Source organism: Vipera ursinii, assembly GCF_947247035.1.
Source record: "Vipera ursinii genome assembly, chromosome: 1".
In the NCBI taxonomy this organism is placed as follows: Eukaryota; Metazoa; Chordata; class Lepidosauria; order Squamata; family Viperidae; genus Vipera; species Vipera ursinii.
The window spans coordinates 120,849,395-120,869,210 of record NC_139512.1 but is presented as its reverse complement, the minus strand read 5'-3'; the positions used below and the strand labels follow the sequence as shown (position 1 = coordinate 120,869,210).

The following is a 19,816-nucleotide window of genomic DNA, read 5'->3' as shown; positions in this document are numbered from 1 at the left end:
GTGTATGTATGTGTGTGTGTGTGTCTCAGCCGGAGGGGCGAGGGGCGGGAAGCGAATGGGCAGGTGGGGGAGAGGATTTCCAAGAGTGGCTTTGCTTGACAGCCCGGAGGGGAGGGGGAGGGAAAGGAGGAGCCACCCGGCAGGAGCGGCTGCAGAAGAGGGGGGCAGCGGCGCGCCCAGGCAATCGGGCAGGTGTGTGCCGAGGAAGGGGCTGTGGAGCAGCGCCGCACGCCCAACCACGTCGGCCCGGGCAGGTGGTAGAGCCGTGCGGGGCCGCAGAGCAGGGCCGAAGTGGCAGCCAAGCTCCAAGAAGCCGGTAATGCAGAAACCCATGGAGAAATCCCAGAACTTCCGCATCGACGCCCTACTGGCCGAGGACCCGGCGCGGCCGGTGCCCAGCGTCTCACCGGAGAGCTCAGCCGGGAGTCCCGGCGTCTGCCTGCGGACCGAGACGCCTTCTCCCTGCGCGCCGCCGGGCTTGGCCCCTCTGCCCGCCGCCGCCTTCATCCCCAAGCCCGGCTTGCTCAACCTGCCCTCGCCGGCCCTCGGCGGCTTGCCGGCCCTCTACCCGCCCCCGCTGTACCCCGTCCCAGCTCTGGCGGGCCAGCACTCCGCCTTCGCCTACCCCGCCGCCTTCCCTCCGCTGTCGCAGCCGGGAGCCGAGCCTCTGAAGGCGGCCGCGGGCATCGGTCCTTTCCCGCTGGAGCACTGGATTCGGGCCGGGATCATGGCGCCCCGCTTCCCGGATTTCCACGGTAAGAGCCCAGGGGGACCGTCCCGAAGGGAGTCAAAAGGCGCAAAGCCGGGTGGGTGGGTGGGGGGGGAGGAAGCCAAATGAAGGGGGAACGAAGGCCAACAGGTGGGAAGTAGCTTTGGCTCAGCCTTGAGCGCCCAAGGCCGGTGGTCCACGGTCCGATTGTCTCGGCCCCCGCTGCTTATTAGAGCAGCGTTTCCCAACCTTAGGAACTTGAAGATGCGTGGACTTCAACTCCCAGAATTCCCCAGCCAGCTATGCTGGCTGGGGAATTCTGGGAGTTGAAGTCCACGCATCTTCAAGTTCCTAAGGTTGGGAAACGCTGTATTAGAGGTAGAGGAGGCGGCGGCTTCTGCGGAGAATCGGGAGGCTTGCAGGAATTCTCCGAATCTCGCAATCCTCAGAGGCCTCCGAGTGTTTCCACCGAAGTGGGTGTGTTGGGGCGAAGGGGCGGGAGGAATAGACTCTCGGCTTTTCTTTTTTCTTTTTTTTTGGTTTGCTTTCCAAGGGAAAAAACGGATTTGATCACCCAAGGATCCGCGACAAGCTCGCCGAGAGGCACTACTTAACCCACCCCTCTTTAACCCCTCTCGTCACCCCCTGGGTTCTCTCAGCATCACGCTGATGAGCCCTAAATGTTTCTGTCGAGATCCTCCAGCTTGTTGAGCTGCAGCTTCCCTCTCCTGTACGTGAATCGTAGTCCCACAAATCTGGAAGTGCCACCAAGTTGGGTTAAGTTTACTGATGTCATTCGCGCGCTGTATTTTGTTCCGGACACGTTTATCTTGGGATGCGAAGGCTTTCCCTCGTGGGAAAGGCTGTCTTTTAAAGGGGGGAGAGATCTAACTGATGACACTCAGAAATCTAAACACGCAAACTCGGGATTACCTCGCCTATTGAGCTCACTGGTACCGCTGGGCTCTTTGGGCTACAGAATATAACTCCTGTTACGTCTAACAGAGCTAATGAGAAGAAACTTAGAGAGAAAAAATAACCCCTTCGGTTGCAGGTGAGCTGGCCGGGAGGGGGCGACTCTCCCTCCCTGCAGAGCCGGAGAAGAGTTTGTAGGCGACGGCGTCAGTTCTGGCTTTTCTGCCCGGAGAGAGGTTTGGATCGGGGTGGGCATCCAAGATCCAGTTCCGCGCCCCGGTGCTGGGAAAGGCCGGAGCTTATGAGCGATTGCTCCTGCTCTACTGTTAATTCCCCTAGCGTAGAAATCAAAGCTGCCAGGAGGGATTGTAGCTAAGCCTGTAATACGACCTGTCAGTTCCCATTCGCTCATTTCCAGCCCAGAGGTAAGGGTCACTTTACACCTCTTGTCTGGTGAGCACCAGGCCATCCCCGATCAGGAAGGTTAACAAGTCCACAAGGGCGGATGGATGGAGCGGGCTCTCCTTTCCTGGCTCTAAGAATGTTGTGTGGAAGGAAAGGCAGGGGAGGTCTTGGCAGTGCAATCAGGTACATAGGACCAGTAAATGTTCCCAGGTAAACAATATGCCTATCCAACCCTCCAGAAGCCTAGACTACAGCTCCCTTCATCCCCAACTGGCGTGGCCAACCTATCACACCAGCTTGAAGGAGGCTGGGCCAGGATGGACGTGAGCCTCGAGTAGTCGGACCTGTTTCGAAGGCAGGAGGGGAGGAAGGATGGCGAACTCGGCGCGGTTTTAAGGCCCCCGTTTCGTCGGGCACTCGGCCTCCCGGGAGCTTCTTGTACCACCGGCCTCACCCAGCAGAAAGGAGAAGGTATTTCGGGTCAGAAAGGGGGAAATGCTCCTTGGCTACATTGGGAGACTCCATTCGCTTCTTTCCAGCACAGTTACCAGGCCTGGTTCAACCACGTCCCATTAAATTCATGGGAGCAGCGGGCTAATGCCTCCTTAAGTAACACCAGCTGCCTGCAATTAGTGCAGGTTCGCATCCCACCAGGCTCAAGGTTGACTCAGCCTTCCATCCTTCCGAGGTAGGTAAAATGAGGACCCAGATTGTTGGGGGCAATTAAGCTGACTTTGTAATAATGCCGCTTGGGGGTGTGTGAAAGCCCTAATAAGCAGGCATATACATAGAATGAAGGCTGCTTGTAAGCCGCCCTGAGTCTTTGGAGAAGGGCGGGATATAAATGGAATTTAAAAAAAAATTGCCCCGGGCTTTGCTCTCGCTTAGAATAACCGCGCAGCTTAGCAGCAAGTGTGAACCCACCGCCAGGGCTTATTCAGTAATCCTTAAGGAAAGACTGGTGTGTCGTGGTGTAGAGACCGAGCCAAGATAGTCAAAGTTAGTATTTAGCTATAATCCTGCTTCAGCACGTGGGAGCCCACCGAGACGACCTGGTTGAAGCTCGCCTAGGCAGCCGCCCGGGGGACCGAGTTGAGAGCAGAGCCAGACAGACACACCCCGCCTCGCTCCCCGCTGTCCCGAAGGCAGCTTTTCCCACATCAATCACCCGACCCGAGGCAGGGGAAGTTGTAAAAGGGTTTGAACTTTAATCCTCCCAAGGCCTCCCGGCGCTGGAGCCAAAGCGGGCGAGCGGGCGGGGGTGGGTGGGTGGTGCAATTATTTTGTTACCAGTTTGAGGAGAAGGGAGGTCTCGGATTTTTTGGCCGTCTGGAAACATCCAGGAAGACAGCGGCACAAACCCAGGCAGGTGTCTTTTGGAGGCTTCTGCGCATCTTCCTTGCACTAGTTGGGGGGGGGGGGGGAGAGGGGAGGTAGCGCTGAAGCAACTAAATGAAAAGAGGGGGAAATTTGAATTCCTTCTAGGAATTTGAATTTGAATTCCGCCTAGAAACATTAAGCTGCCGTTTGCCAAAACTGACAAAGGATGCCCCCCCCCTGCTGAAAATAGAAGCCTTCCCTACTGCTGAGTTCTATAGAGTGGGTGGCTGCTTTATTGGTAGAACTTTGGGAAATCGGTGGCAGACGGACCGCCAATCATATCTGGGTCCAAATTATTCAATTATAGTGGGTCCAAATTATTCAATTATAGTCCAAATTATTCAATTATACATTCCTCCCCATCTCTCCTAAATAACGCTGCTGTGAGAAGACTGGAGTCTTTGCCTTCAGTCTGTCACTCGAAGCAGTTTCTTGTGATTGGAATGCTGTGCTGGTGTGCATGCTGTGTGTGTATGAGGGTACGGCATTTGTTGTTCAAATCCAGATTCTCTCTCCCTCTCCCTTCCCTCCCTCCCTTCCTCTCTCACACACGAGCAAAAGTGGAACTAGAAAGTTTGCAAGCCCGCTCACTTTTAGTAGCTGCTTAGCTGTCCACAGGCACTGCTGTAAAAGAATCCCATTATATGCAGCATATTGTTTGGGAGGGAGCGTGCTGAGAATCGCGTCTGAAACCTAAGCAAATCATACACCCTCAGGCTAAGCCCAACTTGCAAGCGATTGCAAGCACGAAAATGTAGCTAAAGAACCCATTGTAAAAACGTAACTAAAGTACCCATTGTGTCTCTCTTTCTCTGTCTCTTTATATATCTATATCTATCTATCTCTATCTCTTTATATGTATTCAGATTGAACAGTCATGAAAGTTTGTTTTTAAAACTAAAACATGTTCCCTCCAACATTCCCCTGTCTAGAATAGGCATTAAATGTTTTACATTCTCAGATACATCAATTTAACAGTTCACCAGGAACCCCATTTTTAATGGTCCCAATGGCCCATTCCAAAGTCATTTTTTAAAAAAAGGAGCAGTTTCTACCATTTACTGTAAAAAGACACAGTTGTTTAAAATTCACGAACTGAATTTGGTCTACATATCCACCACCAGACTCTTCAGAGTCCCTGTCTCCAATCTAGACTACAACAGCCACCGTCTTCACTCACAGAAGTTGTGGTCCAACGTGCCAGAAGAGGAGGAGGTTAAGGAAAATTGTTCCTGCAGTGTAACTTTAAAATATAATAATTTGGGCGAGTAATACAGGAACTGAGCTACGCTTTCTATTTTTTTTAACCCTTGAGCCCACGTTGTTCTTTCTCCCTTTCTTTACATTGGCTGGCCTGTTTCCTTGAGTGTTTTTATTTCTGTAAAGTTTCTGACAAACGCTGACCAACGATCATCTTTACCCCCACACACGCCTCGCGTTTTCGTAAGGGAGGAGAAGATGCAAGTGGACAGAGAAGCCCTACACAGACTCTCCTCCTTCTGCAACGCGACTGAAATCAATGAACGGGCAAAAGGTCGCCCTTCTTTCTCGAGCGACCCAGAGAATTTCCTTTAGGGTTCTCGTCGTCGCATGCAGCCAGGAATCCGGGAGCTGGAGGGCAGTCTGTGCCGCAACCCTCCACGTAGCTCTTCAAAAGTCTGAATCAGTCCGCACTCTCCAGGGAAAAGACCCTTTCCGATTCCATCAAAACCTATTTCCGAATGAAGCCCCAGAGCTCGATTCGTTTTCCGGGGTCACAGAATGCTAAAACTTTTTTTTAAGGGGTGGGGGTGGTAATGGAGTTAGTTTGTAAGGCGCTTTTATAGAGAACCAGGAATGTCCGGAGGAAGATCCGTTCTGAACTCAGCCTCCGGAATCAATGATATTATCTGACCTTGCTAACCTGAAGTGGCACAAGAACATTAAGAGGCGGGAAAAGACTATTCCGTTTGCTTTGGGGTTACTCTCTCTCTCTTTTTTCTACTCTCTCTCTCTTTTTTCCCCCTTTTTCTTTAACACGAAGAGGATTCAGCAGCAGGCGGTGTCTTCTTGCCGTGTCTAAAAAGCTCAATTCACATCGCGACAAGCCGGGTTTGATTCAACTAGTCCGGACTGCTTGTAAGTCACAGTTGGCTGGGAACGCTTCGCCTTGTTAGGGCAGAAGCCGAAATCACAATGTGATTTAAAACCAAACAACCAGACAAACCACGTGCTGGCTTAGCCATCTCCAAACTAGTTTTCCAACTGCCCAGAGTCGTCTGGTTCTCACAATAGGAAACGGGTCATCCGAATTTGATTTCATGTTGTGATGTGGATGGCAAGTAGGAGTCTGGATTGCAAACCAAACTTGGAGTTGAATGAAGGGATTTCCCGATTAATGTCTCGCTAATAGCTGTCCCAGTTCAGAAGTCTGGACCTTGTGATTAGGCTTGTTTTAATAAACTTATTATTTGTGGAAGCTCGTGGTCCCAAAAACTAGCACGTCAAGGTCACCTAATTCAGCCAATTTTCAATTCTGTATTCCTCTCTTGGGCTGCAACGTCGTAAGGTCGAACTGAAATGGTCGAGTTTTCCTGACAACAAACCTCGTTTTCCAGTGGAAGCCCTTTACATGTTCGCTGTGAACTTCAGAAACTCACTTGTCCTGTCGGTGGGAACATGGCTGTCCGTCCACTAAACCTTTTTTATTGCCCCGGTGAGTGTGTGTGTGTGGGGATACTCGTGTATGTGCCTGTTGTCACTTCTACCAGTCATATTTGTAGGTAGATTTTCTAATCGCTAGTTTATAAAGCTCGGAAAGCTTTTCGCTCAATAACCGCGGATCCCGAGGCCTTAACGGTTAAGAAGAGTACAAACCTGGGGTACTAACATTGGTACTAACGTATAGTCAAGGCTATGGTCTTCCCAGTTGCAATGTATGGCAGTGAAAGCTGGACCATAAGAAAGGCTGAGCGCCAAAGAATTGAAGCCTTTGAACTCTGGTGCTGGAGAAGACTCCTGCGAGTCCCTTGGACTGCAAGGCGATCAAACCGGTCAGTCCTAGAGGAGATCAACCCTGACTGCTCTTTAGAAGGCCAGATCCTTAAGTTGAAACTCAAATACTTTGGCCACCTAATGAGAAGGAAGGACTCACTGGAGAAGAGCCTAATGCTGGGAAAGATTGAGGGCAAGAGAAGAAGGGGACGACAGAGAATGAGGTGGCTGGATGGAGTCACTGAAGCAGTAGGCGTGAGCTTAAATGGACTCCAGAAGATGGTAGAGGACAGGAAGGCCTGGAGGAACGTTGTCCATGGGGTCGCGATGGGTCGGACACAACTTCGCAACTAACAACAACAACTAACATTGGCAATAAGCCGGAAATCATCGCGCGGCTTTTTCAAGCCATTTCCCCAAGGACCTCTTGGCTCGTGAGTGGAATCGGGTAGTGGGAGATGTCAGAGCTGGGCCGGAGGCAGGGAAGCGCACAAAGCGGACGGTGGGAGAAAGGCCGCAGGTTGCCCACCCCCACCCCGCCCCCCCGATGCGATAAGTGCGGAGAGGAAATGGTTCTCAGTGTAAATCCGTTGTAATGTTTCCGCTCCAGCGCGCAGGGACAAGGCTGGATCTCACGCCTCGTTAGCTGGTCAATGAAACTGGGCGCCTGGCCGTGTTGGGGGCGGGCTGACTGGGCTAATGCCATTCAAGAAACGAGGGCGTGACAGAAGGCGACAAAGGAGAGGAGGAAAGGAGAGACAGCCTGCCAGCTGTGGCTGACCTTGGCTTCAGCAGTTGCCAGACGGACGGTAGTCCTGGGAGAAAATTAGCTGATTACCCAATTAAGATACCACTGTTCTCTGGAATGCTTTGCCTGGATCTTAATTTCCGATCTCTCCCTGCTCCGAATGCGTGTGCTCTCCAACTCTGGCACACGCGCACCTTGTCACAGAACATCTGCACTATTTCTCTGCTTCTCCTTTTAGGGTCGTGCCCTTGTTCCCCTTCCCACCACGTGCAGGTGGAAGAGTTGGCTTGTTCGCTCTTAGACCGCGTTTCCCCAAAAGGCACTTGGTTCTTCTCAGCCTCCCTTTCTCGCAGAAGAATGCCGCGAGTGGCTGGTTTTCCGCGCACTGCTCTGGAAACAAAATGGGTTCAGATACGCGGCCACTCAAGTCAGCTTTTTAGAGTGAGCGTGTGAAAGCACTGCCGTAGGTAAGAGGGTAGCTCTTGCCCAACAGAAAAGGAGTGGCCTAGCAAAGCTTCCCTGAGCATCGAGGAAGAATAGAACGTGGAGACTCCAGACGAGGGTTCTGCTTTGAGACACGGTTGCCAGCGGCTTTCCTTTAAAACACAGACACACACACAGACACACAGACACACACACACACACACAAGATTTCGCTATTAAAGAAACCCATATTCTATACAAAACCCAGCAACAAAAATCGCAATTAAGTTTTAAACTAAATTATTTGAGCGTGAACTCAAATATATAAAAATAAACCCAGATTCTACAGGGGGGAAAAACCACAATAACTCAGTTTCGAACAAAATTATTTTTACTTATTTAATACGTGTAATGTAACGTATAGGGAACCTTAGATTTTAAAATAAAAACAACCTAAAAACGCAGACTGTGATTTTTTTTTAAAAAAAATCCCAGTATTAGCAACCCAGCTTTGAGAACCTAGGTCAGACTTAGTCCAGAGGATCATTCTCTCCACACACCCCACCCCACCCCGTCCAAGTGAATGGCCTTTTTTTTTTGGAAAGGAAAGAGGGGATAGTTTGGTTGGACGGTCGGCTTACTTGCAGCTTTTGGGGCAAGTAGCTCCTCTACATTAAAGTTGAGTAGGCGGGGATTCATTGGTTCGCTGGAGTCCGTGGGTTGGAGCGGGCTGTGAAAACTATCAATGCGTAAGTAAATAAGGAGTTGACTTGGGACGCTGAAATAGCATCCAGACCTGCCGAAACCGCTCTCCTCCCCACTCCCCGTCCCAGCAATTTCAGTTGTCACATAAAAGAATGAAAACAGCGAGGGTGTTGCTAACAATCTGGTGAATCAGAAGGCGCAGGTCTCTGTAGGCCGCACCCTCCCTGCGCTCTGCCGGCCTCTGGCTCCCCTCGGACCGCTGAGTGAAGCAAGTTCCCTTTGATAGAATTGGCTCTCTCGCTCCGGTTCCAGATAGACTCGGAGTCGACCGAAAGTGCTGTTTGATATTCAAAGACATCCAGAGCATCAGGGCAATCGCGAGGTTTGGGTTTAGATGGTTCTGATTCAGGCCGAGCTCTGGTTTATATCATCCATTTAAAGAGGTCGGTGTAATTAAACGAAAGTCTCGCCTCGGGAGCTTCTCCTTGGAAGGGCGCCGCTAAAGAGGGTAATCCTGGGATGGTCCTGGCAGGAAAAGACGCGCCGGGCGAGGCAAAGAGGCATGCAAGCATGTCGGAAAAGCTTTCCTAGGGTGCGGTCCCAAGGGAGGAAGGTGATGCTGGAGGAGAGATAATAATAATAATAATAATAATAATAATAATAATAATAATAATAATAATAATAATAATAATAATAATAATAATAATAATAAACAAACAACAAACAACAACAACAACAATAATAATAATAATAATATGATGATGATGATGATGGAAGGGACCTTGGAGGTCATCTAGTCCAACCCCCTGCTAAGGCAGGAAACCCTATACCATTTCAGACAAATGGCTGTCCAGTCTCTTCTTAAAAACCTCCAGTGTTGGAGCATCCACAGCTTCTGGAGGCAGGTTGTTCCGCTGGTTAATTGTTCTAACTGTCAGGAAGTTTCTCCTTAGTTCTAGGTTGCTTCTCTCCTTGACTAGTTTCCATCCGTTGCTTCTTGTCCTGCTTTCAGGCGCTTTGGAGAATAGCTTGGCTCCCTCTTCTTTGTGGCAGCCCCTGAGAGATTGGAACACTGCTATCATGTCACCCCTCACTCTTCTCTTCAAACAAGGAGAAAGATCTCAAACAATCGATATTCTTTCTCCTGCTTTCTTTTGTGCAGCACAACCCTGGGTTGCCCAAAGTTCCCATTCATATTCTATGGGATCCCATTTCCAGCCCCAAGGATCAAAATGGTGGCTTCAGTCATGGTGGCTTCAACCCTTTTTTACAAGCATCGCCTCTCTTCTCCCTGTACCCATGGCTCCCTTCCTCATTTCTATGCCATCTAGAATAGAATAGAGGTGGAAGGGACCATGGAGGTCTTCTAGTCCAGCCCCCTGCTCAAGCAGGGGGACCTATACCATTTCAGGTAAGTGACTGTCTACTCTAGCCCCTTCTTAAAAATTTCCAAAGATGGAGTGCCCATGATTTCTGGAGGCAAGGTGTTCCACTGGTTAATTGTCCTCACTGTCAGGAACTTTCTCTTTATTTCCAGATTGCTTCTCTCTTTGATCAATTTCCAACTATTGTTTCTTCTCCTGCCCTCTGGTGCTTTGGTGAATAAGTTGATCCCGTCTTCTTGGTGGCAGCCTCTCAAATACTGGAATATACAGAGCCTTGGTGGAGCAGTGGGCTAATGCCTCCTTAAGTAACACCAGCTGCCTGCAATTAGTGCAGGTTCACATCCCACCAGGTTCAAGGTTGACTCAGCGGGATATAAATGGGATTAAAATAAATAAAAAATAAAAATATTGCTATCATGTCACCCTTGTTTCTTCTTTTCTTTAGACTAGATAAACCCAATTGATCCTAAAATGAACTAAACATTTGGGCTTGTTGGCAGCTGGGCTGATAGTGGCCACAGTTTCTTAGGAACCTCCTCAAGCTTGGCAGCCTGAAGGCCTTGATAGAGTGGATGGAATAAAAGAAGGAAGGAAGGAAAAGGAAGAGGGAGAAAAGAGGGAAAAGGAAGGAAGGAAAATGTATGAACTCATGGATGTTTTCTCTGAGACCAGAAGCAGAGCTCTTCTTCCCAGGATTGGATCTGAAGAAAGTTTCTCAGGTGGCAGAATGTGTTCTGTACCAGCCTGCTACCGGCCCTGCAGAAAAGGCAGGGACAACCCCTTTTACAAGAAGGCAAGAGGCTGGAACTAAGCCTGCCAAATTTATGGACACAAAAGCAAACAGAACAAGACACGAACCATGAAACAGGAGCTATTCAAGTGGTTGCCTTCAGCAAACCAGCCCTCCCATGCATTCCCCCTTTTATACAGTTCAGGGCGTGGCTTCTCTCTGCCTCCTTCCGAGGTGCCCCATTGCCTTCCTCTGTTTACTCCTGATTGACTGCCTCCTGCGTCGGGCGTCCTTGAACAGTGCCAGCTGTGGGTCATTTTCATCCACGCTGTCAGGCTCACACAGCTGGGTCTCCGTCGTGACCAGGTGGGAGGGGCCTGGCTGAGGGCTCTCATCAGCAAGCTCTTCAACACCCCCTCCTCCTCTGAGTCGTCCGACCCAACTGCCGAACCCACAGGCTGACCCTGAATCACAACAGAATGACACTGGCCCCAGAAGAGACAGCACAGCCAGATTTCAGTAGCTGGAGATGTTTCCTTCAATCCTCCTGAATGATGTGGATGATAATTCATAACTCAGTTTTACTGAGTAAAACACAGCGGTTTAATAATTTTACCCAATTAGTTAAATAGGACATTAAAGTATTATAAGCTTTTTTTTAACTGGGGGAATAATAGAGTTTGTCATCGGTTCACTCCATTTATAGCCCATCTCGCTGCTTAAAAAGGGGTTCAACATTTCCCTGAATGTGGAAATGTTGTATATATTAATCGGCCAACAAAAAATATGTAAAGATTTCACTAATTTTCAGTGTTCTCTTTCGAGAATGAATGTGCCTGGATTGTGCCCGCTCTGATAGCGTGGATTGTGCCAAGATGAGTTGGATCAGTGCTGAAAATATTTATTTAGGAAAATGGATATTAAAAAATTACTAATCCTGGCTTTTGGGTTGCACTTTGTGTTCTCAACTGCACTCTGCAAATAGTGCTGAATATAAGTCTCATTTATTAGCTGCATTTTACATGTTATAACAGTACTAAATGCTGATATATTTGTATCACGGTATTTTGGACATGCCAATCCATGTTTTTAGTATTTGATTGTTTTTATAGTTAATATGCAAGTATATTTAGTATTTGGTAGTATCTGTTAGCATTCTATGCTAGCATCCAGTAGTTAGCAGCTTATGAGTTTTCATGCATGATATACATAATAGTTAAACACATTCACATTTTGAGGTATCAATTTTATGATCAGAGTCCATGCCACCATTAATACTGTGAGTTTTGAGTATTTATGAATATTCACTTTTACTTTATTTTTTATTTTTATTTTAATTCCATTTATATCCCGCCCTTCTCCGAAGACTCAGGGCGGCTTACAAGCTTAGCAGTAGCCTTCATTCTATGTATATGCCTGCTTGTTAGGGCTTTCTCACACACACCCCAAGCGGCATTATTACAAAGTCAGCTTAATTGCCCCCAACAATCTGGGTCCTCATTTTACCTACCTCGGAAGGATGGAAGGCTGAGTCAACCTTGAGCCTGGTGGGATGCGAACCTGCACTAATTGCAGGCAGCTGGTGTTACTTAAGGAGGCATTAGCCCACTGCGCCACCAAGGCTCTAGTCACTTTAGTCACCTTAGCCACAGAAGCTTACTGTTATATTGCCTTACCCCCATCCTTGGTTTCTTTCTAACATCAAAACTTATTTGTTGTTGTTGTAGCTAAATTTAGAAGATATTGCAAACTGCACAACCTATTATAGTGCAATCCAAATAGGCTGCATTCTATATACAGATCGGGAAAGCAAACCCACTCATCTAAATGATACTTGAATAGGCACAGGTCATGGTTAAGGTGCTGGGCTAGAAACCAGGAGACTGTGAGTTATAGTCCTGGCTTAGGCATGAAAGCAACTGTGTGACCTTGGGCCAGCCCAGCCCACTTCACAAAGTTGTTGTGGAGAAAAAAGGAGGAAGGTGTATTAGATGTCTTTGCCAGCTTGAGCTACTAATAAAGGCGGGTAACATCTAATTAATAAATAAAATTGCACCGTTAACATTTTTGATGATGTTACTGTACATACATTTTCTGCCTTACATATATTTATTCTGGGAATAAATATACATACATTTTATCTGTCTCCATGTAGCATAAGCCCAGCCCACATTTCAATCTATATCTTTGAGAGACTAATATTGGATTTTCCCCCTAACAATTGCCTTTGTATAGGTCCAGCAACAATGACCTGCTATACCAATTGCACATGTTGACCCTTATTGTGCTGTCAAATATGAACATAGCTTTTCTTTTCTTTTTAGCTTAACTATACACACAGTGCACACAGGGTTAGTTTTATCTAAAATTTGTCTAAAATACAGTATTTTCTATGGTTTCCCCTGAAATCAGTAGCTTTTGTACAAAACCATCTGCTGCTCCTAAGAAATTTGGACTTGATTAGACCAGCCTGTTTAAAGATTTGTTTTTAAATTTTCATTGAGTGTAATATTGTGTTGTTACAGTGCACCATTTCTACCAAGTAGAGCAGAAGGAAAGCATCTGTGGCCCTCAAAATGTTGCTGAATGTCAACTATCCTGAGACATAGGCAGCATGGCTAATTGTGAAAAGATCCACCACCTTGCTTCAACCTGTTGCTCCAGCAAGACTTTCATAAAATGACTTTACAATTCATACCATTATAGAATTGGTTGGAACCATTGATGTTATGGAGTCCAGCTCCTTGCTCAGTGCAAGGAGCCAAATTAAAGCTTTAATTTGTACACATCCAAAGAAAGCGATCCTATCACTCTGGATAATTGGTTCTACTGTCAACTGCTTTTATTATTAGGAAAGGTGTTTTTCTTCTAATATTGAAGGGGAATTTTCTCTCCTGTAACTTCAATCAATCATTCTGTTTCCTGCACTTTGGAATAAGAGAGTTTGGTATTGACTTTCTGTTTGACATTTGTTCATATACTGTGGAGTTGTGTTGTCTACCCATTCTTTTCTGAAGGGTAAACAAATCCAGCTCCTTTAGTCTCAAGACTTAGATTAAGGACCAAGGAGTAAGTCTCAGAACTTAATTTAGAATCATTTGCCATAGAGTCACAGTGTTGAAAGGGGCCTTGGAGGTCTTCTAGTCCAACCTCCAGTCCAAGGTAGAACTCCTCATACCATCTCATACCACTCTTAAGAACCATGGTGGCACAGTGGTGAGAATGCAGTATTGCAGGGTAATTCTGCCAACCGCCAGCAGTTCGGTTCTCACCTGCTCAAGGTTGATTCAGCCTTCCATCCTCCAGAGTTCAGTAAAATGAGGACCCAGATTGTTGGCTGACTCTGTAAACCGTTTAGAGAGGGCTGTCAAGAACTGTGAAATGGTATATATGTTGAAGTTCTATTGCTAAGTGCTATCTCAAACATATGGTTGCCCAATCTTTTTTGGAAAACCTCCAGCAATAGAGCACCTACAACTCTGGGACACAAGCTGTTCTACTGCTTCATAGATCTCCCAGTCAAGAAATTACTTCTTATTTCCATGTAGGATCTCCCTCTAACAAGCTTCCACCCATTGCTTCTTGTCCTATCCTCAGATCCTATTGAGGATAAATCAACACCCTCTTCCCTGTGGTAGCGCTTCAACTATTGGAAGATGTTATGTCTTCATTGATTCTTCTCTTTGTTAAGGCAAACATACCCCATTCCTTTGGCTGTTCTTCATAGGATTCCCTTCCAAACCACTTATCATCTTTGTAACTCTGCTCTGCAATCTTTCTAGGGGCTTAGTGTCTTTTTTTGTATTGTGATGACCACAATTTTGATCCTGATCCTTTGACCATTCTCTTGTTCTTTGTACCTGTTGCATTCCTACAAATTCTTCTTAAAGTGCAACACCCAGAATGGGATCTAATACTCAAGGTGGGGCCCCTACAATGCAGAATCAAGGGGAATAGTGATTTCTTCTAATTTGAAAGCAACGCTTCTGTTGGTGCCATCCAAAATTGCACTTATCTTTTAATAGATATACCATCAAGTACAATTCCAGTATGTGGTTTTTTCCCCCCAAAGTCAGGGGTGTCCCATACTATACCTGTGCACTTGATTATTTTTCCTAACGATAAAACTTTACATTGTCTCTGTTAAATTTCTTTCTGATAAATTCAAGACTATTTAATTTTTCCACTGTCATGAAAAATTGTTCCACCATTTTTATATCATCTGCAAATTCCTTCAAAATTTGATCTGAATATCTGCTTTGGTCTGTTTCTATATCTACCTTCCTTCTTTTCTTCCTGCTGCAGGAGCCAGAACAGCAAAAAGCTTAATATTCCATGAGATAAAGTTAGGATTTTGACATTCAAGACAGCTAAGATAACTAAAGGCTACAGGAAACTCTTTATCAGTTTCTTCTAGATGTTAGAGCTGACAGAGGATTACTTCATTTTCAACGCAAAAGGGGGTAATAATATAATCTGAAGGTAAAGGACAAAAATGAATTCTGTGTCATTTTCTTGTAACTTATGCATACTTGCTTTCTGATAGGATATTTTCCCCCAGTTTTTCAGTCTAGCCTCACCTCTAGGATTTCCATTGTATCTAGGCCTTGTTTAACTTTTGGGTGCAGACAAGGTTTGCCAGGTGCTAGCAATTATTGAAACTATCACACTTAGGCACTATCCTTTTTAAGGCAATATCAAAACAGTCAGTTCTTTCCCCGGGGAGGAATGCTTTGGACAGCTAAGGGCCACGCTTTCTCTTTGGGGACAGTGAGGCCCATCTTGGGTGGGCAATGATGAAAAGCGAACAGGGCCATCTTATGCACACAGCTAGGAGATTTTTTTAGAATTTTCATAGATTATTTGGAGGGTGATTGGGGCACATCTTTTTTTAAGATGTCCACTGGATCACGAAGAGTTGAGAGCCGCTGAAGGATCACCACAAAGCAGATCTTGCACTTCAGATCACGATTTTTGAGAGTTATTTCCTACCTCCAAAGACTGGGCGGATTTCTGAAGCTTCAGAGGCCACTCCAAATCCCATGAGAATGAAGTCTGGGGAGGGGCGAAGTCTTGTGGCATCTGCCTGCTTCTCCTGCAGCATGGGGAGCCTTTTCGAGATGTTTGATGGTTTACTTTTCCAGACCCATTAAACACAATCAGTGATCAAAGTGGGTCGTGTGTTTGTTTCTCTGTACCTCTCTCTCTCTTCCAGCCCACTTTCCCCTCCCAGTGTCTATTCTCTATTTAGTCAAGGGCTGTAAAAGCCAATCCAGGAGGCAGCCCATAAAATGGGCAATAGTGGTAGAATTGAGCACACCCTTCCTGTTCTGCCTCTGTGGGGGCAAGCTGCAGCCTTCCCTCAAAGCTTCTTTTGTTCCTCCCCCTCATTCAGCAACATGCTCTGATAACAGCTTATTAACCAGCCAGGTACTCCTAAGCCAGTGTGGAGGCAGGCTGCCTTTATCACTCCCGGGAACAGCTGGAGGTAATTAAATACACCTTATGCTAATAAAGATGGTTTAATTTCACCAACGGAATTGATTGCAATTTCTAAAGCAAGGGCTGATAGCTTATCACGCAGGTTAATATCAGTCGGGTCATAAAATCATTATTTTGAAGGAAAAGAAGCGGTCGAGCTTGTATCTCTTCACACAGTCTGCCAAGCCTGACAACCTTAATAAAATGCCACTGGTAGGAAGGAAATGCTACCATAGATATTCATGTTTTATTGTATGTAAGTTACCAGGGAGGTAAGGAAGAGTCAGTTTTGTGGAAGTCAGTTTGAGAAGATTTTTGCTCCCTACAAAAAGCACCATCTATGTGTGCGTGAGACTGTCTGTCTGTCTGTCTGTCTGTCTCTGTGTGTGTGTGTGTGTGTGTGTGTGTGTGTGAGAGAGAGAGAGAGAGAGAGAGAGAGAGAGAGAGAGAGAGAGAGAGAGAGAGAGAGAGAGAGAGAGAGAAACTGACAGGTATGAAAACCTGCCCATTCAAAATATACGCAATGTTTCCTGTTCTCATTGTAAACTAATTATGTGATACCATCAGTCAATAAAATTAGACTCTTTATGAGAAAGTGACATCATAACATTTATATAAGTAAAAACTGGGCTAAAAATGTGACTATGTGAAAAAAGAGTGAGAGGTTTTGAAGCATGAAGGGGACATCTGACATTTTTCAGGCCCAATGTAGTATTCAAACATTAGGATATGGAACATTAGGATACACAATTTCATCTAAAACTCCTGAAATCATATTGTCAGGAAGCAAATGTAGGGAATTTTGCCTTATTTGCCAAAGGCAGGATATACAGTAAATCATAGCAGAAATAAAAATAAATGATTTTGAGGCTGCCTTTATTTGATTACTGTAGCATATCAACTCTATAAGATAATTAGCTGAGAGATAAGAAACCTTTCAAGGCTGGATTCAAAGTTCAATGTTCCAACTCTCGTGCTGAAGAAAATGCCAATGAAGCAGCAAACAGCAGTTGAAGAAAAATGAAAGTTATAGAAGTCTAGTTTTAGAAATAACACCAATAAGTGAAGCTTTTCCTGAGACAAATGTAGTTGTGGAGAGATAATTAACTGCTTAATGTTTGCATGCTAGATTTCTGTTAAAGACACATGAGCACAGAAAGAGCAGAAAAAAGAAATTCCAACCATCTTCATCTGTTAAATATGGCAGTCATTTAAACTAACAGTTGCTAAACTAGAAACTGGTTGCATGTATTGGCTTGTTAATACCCAGTTGGCCTTTTATAACCAATGTTAGCTAGCATCCAAATGCTTTTAAATATGGCAGTAGCATTATTTAAATATGAAATGATAACAGCACCAACAGCAATGCAGTGGCTTTTTATGTATAAATACCAACTGGAGATAGTATATTTGGTTTACTGTTGTGAGGAAAACATCAGAAATATCCTTCTCTATCACTAATTGTATAAAGCCAAATTGGAGTAGGGGTTAAGACATCAGATTAGAAACTGTAAAAGTAAAAGGTAAAGGTTCCCCCGCACATGTGTGCTAGTCGTTTCCAACTCTAGGGGCCGGTGCTCATCTCCGTTTCAAAGCCGAAGAGCCAGCGCTTGTCCGAGGATGTCTCCGTGGTCATGTGGCTGGCATGACTAGACGCCAAAGTCGCACAGAACGCTGTTACCTTCCCACCGTAGTGGTCCCTATTTTTCTACTTGCATTTTTATGTGCTTTCGAACTGCTAGGTTGGCAGGAACTGGGACAAGTAACAGGCGCTCACTCTGCTACGCGGCACTCAGGATTTGACCCGCCAAACCTCCGATCTTCTGATCGACAAGCTCAGCGTGCTAACCCACTGAGTTCTATATTAACATATAGTATATATAAACAGTGTAAGTTTTAGATTGTTAAAGTGAGCAAAGGATAGCGTACAGATCCTTGATGGTAATAAGAATACTAATTTAGTAATAATGATAGTTAACCACAAAATAAATAAAAATGTGTAAATGCTTCTGAATGTACTGATGTCTCCTGCAAATATCTGCATCGTAGAAACCTAAGCAATGATACAGGGTGTACAGTCTTGCAACAGTGGAGAAGTGTTAAAAAAAGGTTGCATTTGGCGAGTGCTACTTCGATGTTCCCAACACATCCTGATTTTACTTTCTCTTTTCAGCTTCCCCACCAACCAACCTGATGGGCAAATGCCGTAGGCCTCGAACAGCCTTTACCAGTCAGCAGCTTCTTGAGCTGGAGAACCAGTTCAAGATCAACAAGTACCTTTCACGGCCCAAACGTTTTGAAGTGGCCACATCACTGATGCTGACGGAGACACAGGTATCACCCAGGAAAGAGGAATGTAATCTCAACATCTTGCCCACATTGTCAAGGTTGTTCGCAGCAGGGACACAATACACAAAATATACACATTTCACCTTATGCCTTTTATCATTTTCGAAGTCTCCCTCGAGTCAAGAGCAAACCCTGGTGATTTCATGGACACCTCCAGGTGGCTTTCTGGTAACAATGTGAAAATGGTTTCTTTTTCGGTCGGGCTTTTTTCTTTTTAAATCTTCCCATTTGCATTTGCAGCCTTGGGATTTCCTGATGATATCTCTGATCAGAGCTGAGCCAAGGTCTGCTAGTGCTGCCATCTGCTGATAATCATGGGAGGAATTAAAAAAAAAAGGAACCCATAACCTTGTGGAACAATAATACCACTGAGAGGCAACGGGTCAAAATGAATTTTTGCCTCTGGGATTCTACCACCAATATATCTGGAAATAACAGATATCTGGAAATGCCTGTATCTGGAAATAACAGAATGAAAACACTGGCCTATAATACAATAAAATAAAATATAGCACATACATAAATTACTGATACACTCACCCAGCTTGTATTCTTTAGCCCTCATCTACTTCATGCAGAATCATGTAAGCAGCACGTGCACTGCCCACTGTTCATCATGAATAGTACGAATGGAGATCGTGCAGCCTGGTAGGTAGGAGAGATCTAGAGGTCCAGTAGGCCTCATCAGGTTTGCAGTGTGCAGCTCTCCACTCTTGCCTCCTAGCAAGAAGTAGGTGAGCTAGTCCTCTACATTTTGTAAGCAACGTCAGAACTGTTTCCTATCCTCAGAAAGTAGATATCTCATTCATTCAGGTTTTTTTTCCCATTCTCCTTCAGAAAAGGGATCTGCATCATACATAGACAAATGGCACAGCAATTATTAAAACAATTCAGAAATGCACATTGCCTCACTAAAAAAAAGAGGTGTATCTTCTCTGGGAGTTGGATAGTGGGTACCCTTAGCAAACAAACTGTTTGGAAACTTTCCGCCTTCTTTGATGAAACTGCAAGGCAATCTTGCGGAGAGGTTTTTATGGGCTGCAGAAACCGACCCAAAGTAGCTGTTTTACAAGTAATGAAAATAAGTACTTTTTATCCATCGGTCTCTGCGAGAGAGCGGTTAAGACGCTGGACCAACCTTGAGGGTTTTGAAAAGCCATTGGCAGTTAAGGTGCAGCGAGGACAGTTTTTCACCCTTGAACTGTGCTTCACAAGGATAGTATAGAAGCTGGGAGAGTGCTGAAGGGTCATTGCTACGTGGTGGTCAGCCTTTGCCTGTTCATTTCTTTCAGGTGAAAATCTGGTTTCAGAACCGCAGGATGAAGTGGAAGCGAAGTCGTAAGGCCAAGGAGCAGGTAACCCAGGCTGAGGCGGAGAAGCAGAGAGTGGCAAGCAAGGCCCCAGAGAAACTGCTGCCCGGAGATGCGCAAGGAGAGGAGGAGGAGGAGGAAGAAGAAGAGCGCGGTGGTGATGAATGTAAGAAACACAGGGCCAGTGTGCAATTCCTGCACCACGATGCCAACACTTTCAGCTTCAGCTCAGACACTTCGGGCTCAGAAGAGGACGAGGAAGTGCAGAACGCCACTCACAGGGAGAGGAATGTGCTGCTATGA

General features: G+C 45.9%; 1 protein-coding gene across 1 annotated transcript; it reads left to right on the top strand.

The window, feature by feature from the left end:
• Positions 1 to 319: 319 nt before the first annotated feature.
• Positions 320 to 19,816, top strand: LOC310648165 (motor neuron and pancreas homeobox protein 1-like; the record flags this gene model as incomplete). The annotated part of the gene is made up of 3 exons (XM_083375905.1): positions 320 to 755; positions 18,028 to 18,188; positions 19,496 to 19,816. 3 exons carry the CDS (start codon positions 320 to 322, stop codon positions 19,814 to 19,816), a joined length of 918 nt encoding a protein of 305 aa, XP_083232031.1.